We start from the raw sequence: 6,303 nt of genomic DNA, 5'->3' as shown, positions 1-6,303 counted from the left end.
CCAGGTCACATATAATGTTTCTGACTTTCCACCTGGCTTTAAACCGTTTAGATTGGCCAAAAGATGTAATATTTTAATGAAGCTAAATGAACAAGTTTCTTTGAAAATTATGTGGTTGCCCACTAAATTTGAATGTAATTGGTCTAGACCTCGGTCTAAATCTCACATCCCTAACATACAAAATGTCAATCCTCTGGTTGACTTTTTGCATGTCAACTCAATATATTTACCTTTTCTAAGGATGATATTAATACAATTTTTGTAGAAGCCATTAAAATATATTAATAAAACTTTGAATATAGGTCAATAAGATGTCCAACTTTATTGTTATCTATTCACCAATTCTTAGAATAATGAAATTGAATTGTTTCGCAATATTTTTGAATTATAGTTTAGACTATACGTGTGAGTATTTCTCCGTCTTTGATCCTCCATCCGAACTTAGCCCTTCCTTACTTGTTGATTATAATTCACAATTGTGACACATATAATGTACTATATGATATATAGTAAGCTAAAGAAATATTACTCTGTAAATTTTAGACAAGTTTACTAGCAATTTTATTTATAAAACGTTAATTTTACGAAAACAAGTCAACTAGATGTCATTAAAAAATATATGATAACTTGTAGATAACAAATTGAGTCAGAGTGAGGATAGTCTGAAGAGTTTAGAATATACTAATAGTTAAGCACGAGTATGCACCTGTCTCTTATACACATCTAGATGTGTATAAGATCCGTCTTTGATCCTCCATCCGAACTTAGCCCTTCCTTACTTGTTGATTATAATTCACAATTGTGACACATATAATGTACTATATGTTATATAGTAAGCTAAAGAAATATTACTCTGTAAATTTTAGACAAGTTTACTAGCAATTTTATTTATAAAACGTTAATTTTACGAAAACAAGTCAACTAGATGTCATTAAAAAATATATGATAACTTGTAGATAACRAATTGAGTCAGAGTGAGGATAGTCTGAAGAGTTTAGAATATACTAATAGTTAAGCACGAGTATGCACAGATCGATATACATAAACTTTCATTTACCGATTCCAACACTGACTATATGTACATATATATAACATAATTAATCACAGAGCTTTTTAGACAGCTATGATAAAATAATTAATAAAGATAACTGAAACATGTCTAATTCTAAATTGGTGACAACATCACATTAATTTAAAAATACACTGTAAAACTACTCAAAATTTTCTATCACTGCATCAAAACGGGAGTTATTATAGTATGTAAGTAAGTAATAACTAASTTTCCAACCTGAATCTTGGAAGAATAAGCATTAATTGGTAAAATCAGTCGAGTCTACCTAAAATKWACTCTCCTTTACATGAATTATCTTACTTGTGTATATTACAAAGTTAAGGATTTTCCGTAATGTTTTAAAAATCATTGCCGACAAGTACCCGGGCTCGAATAAGTTCTAGCCGAGACGCCCAATTTCCGACCACTWTATGCAATAACTGGGGCCGTATGTCAGCAGTAACCCACTGAATATTCCTGCGCTTATCTGCATGGACAAGAGGTTTCAYATAACCCCACAAAAAAATTGTCCAGCACAGCTAAATTTCAATCGCAGTCAGAGCGGAGCATCAAATCGAGTTTATATTAGAATTCATGTTTGTTATTTTTTTCTGTTTTGCGGATTTCTTTCTTCTGCGCTCCATCATTATCCGCCGTCTCGAGCAGCGCATGTCACGTCCCACCCCACGATGTTGGAGCCCATGCCAAAAGTTAACGAAGCGAGGTAATGCTCTCTTCAAAATCGATGGAAATCGGGTTTAAGCCTGTCCCAGCTGTTTTGGAGTACGTCTGTTCATTCAAAATTCGCAAACTAAACTGAGTATAAATCAAGTCAAAAGTGCCAACTCCAAAAAAAAGACTCATTAAAACCACACACTTCAGAATGTAGGGGAATATATGCACCGGTAACCTCTATTAATATAAAAGAGTTGCCAAATGTAAAAAAATGCCTTTGATTCAATATATTTATTGATGCTCGAATTACTTAGGTTGTCTTTTATATTTCGAGATTTGGCAACGYTAGTGTTGCAATCTGGAAACTTACAAATTTACCGTAAAGTTTAACATTGTTGATGGTATGCATACCCTTAAAATACGAGTGGTATTTGCGTTTTTACAGTAACTTAAAATATTCTTCTCGGCGAAAAAATGGCGAACTTAATTCAATTTTTGGCCACATATATATATATATATAATGTATATACGTACATATCTATGACATTGTGATAATTGATGAATTGACACAGAGCACTCGACTGTAGGAGTGCTTCAAGATGAACCCAATTGTACCCAATCATTCTTCAAATCATCTTTCCAAAAATTAGGAAAACCAATTACTGAAGACAGATCACTCGTCTCCGCAATAATACTATTTCACACACATCGACTGAAAAAACTGCATTTTTGAGTACTSAAAACGTCAATCATCATCAAATAGTCCTGACTTTGGACCTAATGTCCAAATTTTATTCCCGCACGTAAAATATAAACTAATATGTCAACGTTTTTCGGAACCTTCTGGACGCGGTTGATGCGTTCAGAACGCTGATTGCGAGATACCTGAAACAGAATGTCAAAAACTCATGCAAAAGTATGCTATATAGATCTTAATGGAATATTTTGAAAAACAATAAAGCGATTTTCCATGATTAAAATKTGTTTTTATTCTCGAATCACGAAATATGGAAGGCAACTTACGTATATATGTATATGTTGTACAGTCGAATATGCTAACGCGACGGAAAGCTTTTTCTGATAGGAAATGAGCATGGTTGTGATCCGAGTTTGCCATAGGTCAAACATCATTAAGAAAATGTCAAAGGGCAATAAAAAAAACTCAGAGTTTCTTTACAATAGAATATATAATAGAATGTTTTGATATTGAGAATGCTATCGAGTAGTATTCCACTAGTTTACTGTGTTAAACGGCCGCTAATTGACGTTCMTGAGCCAAATGTTTTTACAATACAAAAACGTTATATTTAGGGGTAGTAGCTACTAAACGGACTAAAAATTTATCTGTCCACTTAACGGGTTACATTTACATTTACATGTTTCAAAAAATCTATTTTTTATTGTCTTATTAAATTCTACAACACCTCTAGAATATTGTCCAAATTCGTGTAATAGTTTCGGAAATGCAGCCCTAAGGACTTATGCAACTTGTCTCTAGAACTACTCAACCGATCTTCATGAATTTTTAAACAGGTCTATGAAATACAAATCTTAAAAACTTGGACGAATAATTTTTTTGATTACAACTATTTGAAAAAAAAAATTTCGCGAAATTTTCACTGGATTTTTTTTAATGTCTGTCAAAATCAAATTTTCAGAAAATTTTCCAAATTCTAAGTTAAGGTTTTAACTAAAACGCGTGTTTTTTTCACTTTTGATGATCCTGTAAGGAGTTACYCTGCCAACGCGGGCCCYTTTTTCCGAAGGGTTACCGGAAATTGGGACGCCATTTCCAAAAATTTCAGAATTTCTTTGTTAATAATCATYTCAGTGCGAAATTTACGATAAATTGATTTTTTGTTTTCTATAATGGATAGTATACACTATAGTAAACATTCCCTCAAATGTTGAAATCGAAATTCAAATTATTACGGTCTACTACTACAGCGTTTCTTGGAGAAAGGCAACAGAGTGGGGAATATAGCGACTCCAATCTTTAAACGCKGTTTTCTCAGAATGGTGTTTTTCAAAACGGCTTTAACTATCAAATAAGACTTTTGAAGATATATAGTTCCAATTTGGAGCGAAYATTTTTAACGTAAATTTAAAATGTATTTATTTATAAAAAATCGGACTGATTAGTTAATTTCAAAAATCAGRAAAATCAGTGATTTCTCGTAGGKTCACACTAAGACCCCTCCTCCCTTTTTCACCTCCACTAACAATGAAGGACATCCTAGTTAATTATGGCAATAACAGACCCTGAATTTTACAGCAGAGCACGCATTCACCGATATTGCGCTATAATCAAATAAAAACGTACTATTTTTAATTTCCATTCAATTTYTTAACAATAATTTAATTCATTTTATTATCTTTTCTTAAAATACTACATAATACTTGTTCGCACGTTGTGCACTTAATTGTATTAAATACAAAAAACTATAATTATTAATTTAACATATTTTGCTTTTCATTTCAAATAACCACTTATAATATAATATTGTATATATATTTATGTACGTATAGCATAATAACAGGAAAACATAAAGCACCGACTAATTACAGTGGAAAATATGGTTTTTGCATATCTTCGCAAATAATTCAGTCTTTCGCTTACTTACATACTTACAAATTAAGGTAAAGCTAAGTCGTTTTATGTATGCACATAAAGTTATCATAGTACTCGTATTACGTAACGTAATTGAGGCTACGTAAATAGAAATGATATATACATATGTACGTACGYATATTATTTACAAAGTAATATTTACATACTTATAGTTGCTTTGTTTTCATTTACAAACGCACTGCAATTATATATACTAATGGCGATTGTTATTTCTGTTATTCTCAATCCCTTGCAATACCTAATAATAACAGAGCTTGCTTAAATATGTATTCAACAAATGCAATTAGAAGCAACTTTAACTAATATCACAGTTCTTTTGAGAAAATTTGATTCGTTTTACGGTGTAAATATATACATACATAAACATATATAAATGTGTTCTCTATATACACAATTATACAGTTAGTTACCAATTAGGGCTATCACTTATCGACTTTGACCTATTAGAACACGCTTTACGTTAATCCCGCCGGGTGTGATTCATGCTGACACATACTGTCACATTTAAATCGATTAAATGCATAAACACATGCGCACATATTATTATTGTTAACAACTAAACTTCTCCAACTCATTCACTGTGTAGARATTGATTGCTGGCGTGGTTGGTGTCTGCGGTGTGTGCACACCGCCACCATTACTGTTATTGCTCACATCTTTGTTCGCTGATGGATCCATGGGCGTGAAAGGTATAACGAAGACGCTGGTTTTGGCGTCGTGCTGCATTTTGATCACTGAATCATAGCTGGGCGGTGCAAATTCGCTGTATGATGGCGAGGGTGTGGGCGGTGCAATTGGCGTTTCGTTGCGCAACACGCTGCCTCGGCTCTCCGTGCAGCGTCTGTCCGAGCAGGCCATGAGTAAGAAGAATGCCGCCAGCGCCAGAAATGTGGCCACATACCAAACTATAGTTATGATGTCCATTGCAGTCTGTGACAATTCGTTGGATTGTTCGTGTACTGCTGCAAAAAATACAAAAATAATTACAATTAAACAGTTTATAAAAAAGTATAATCAATAGTTAATTATTCAAGTTTAATTATAGAAGCAATGTAAAAACAAGTACAAGTTCAGCTATACATTGACATGACTTGGCTTAAGTCGCCAGTTGGAAACCGAGTTGATGATTACTGTTAGTCCGTTGTGGTGAAATAGAAAACGCAACGTATGCTGACTGGCTGAACAGCTCGCTACTTTAGGAAGAATTTCATAACTGATTACAGCGATAATTACCAAAACCGAATAAGGGAATAAAAACTGCGAACCCAAATAATGATGGTTCAATGACTTCTTTATCATTTTAGCTCTTTAAAAATAGCATCCTTAATACACATGTAAATGTACAATATGTTAACATAACCTACGGTTCCACTCGTGGAGGTAATTGTACTGTGAAGTACCGAAAATTGCGATTTTACTTTTGATTACTTTAAGGTTACTATTTATACAAAACTACTTATCGATTTATTTTTACATTTCTCTAATTATAGAACTACGCATCTAGTTTTTAATCACAGTTAGTTAAATGTTAGATCACATGGAGTAGTTCGTGATCCAACTAATTCTGGACAAATAATCTATACCGATGGCTCGAAAATGGACGATTAAGTTGGTGCGAGGATATAACCTCGTATTGCATATCGGTCARAAGTGTACTGAGCTTAGCGCAGCAGTGGAAAAAGTTGCCAGAAGTAAGTGACTTTACTTCAACTGGGTGCCAGGCCTTCTGACATCGACGACAATGAAATAGTGAACGATACTGCCAAGAATGGTCTACGACTAACATCCGAAAACCCAATCAGGATAGGGAAACCCATGCATTACCTATAAGATGATCTCGACAGAGGCATAGTAAAACAAGTAAGGAAGGGCTAAGTTCGGGTGTCACCGAACATTTTATACTCTCGCATGATAAAGTGATAATCGAGATTTCAGGCGTGGTTGT

At 33.6% G+C, this 6,303-nt stretch overlaps 1 protein-coding gene across 3 annotated transcripts in view; it reads right to left on the bottom strand.

Annotated features, from left to right (window-relative positions):
• Nucleotides 1-4,051: 4,051 nt before the first annotated feature.
• The window catches only part of LOC108977126, a 15,636-nt gene continuing 13,384 nt past the window's right edge, over nt 4,052-6,303 (bottom strand). The window contains exon 4 of one of the 3 annotated variants that reach the window (XM_018946676.1): nt 4,052-5,320. In XM_018946676.1, the coding sequence (XP_018802221.1) occupies nt 4,908-5,320 (413 nt within the window). In that variant the 3' untranslated portion in view covers nt 4,052-4,907. The remainder of the gene's footprint in view (nt 5,321-6,303) is intronic. The other 2 variants (XM_018946679.1, XM_018946677.1) reach the window with 2 other exon arrangements.

The sequence above is a fragment of the Bactrocera latifrons genome, unplaced genomic scaffold (genome assembly GCF_001853355.1).
Source record: "Bactrocera latifrons isolate USDA-ARS-PBARC rearing strain unplaced genomic scaffold, ASM185335v1 scaffold_84, whole genome shotgun sequence".
Classification (NCBI taxonomy): domain Eukaryota; kingdom Metazoa; phylum Arthropoda; class Insecta; order Diptera; family Tephritidae; genus Bactrocera; species Bactrocera latifrons.
The sequence above is the reverse complement of the archived record's forward strand: the minus strand, read 5'-3'. Positions and strand labels throughout refer to the sequence as shown.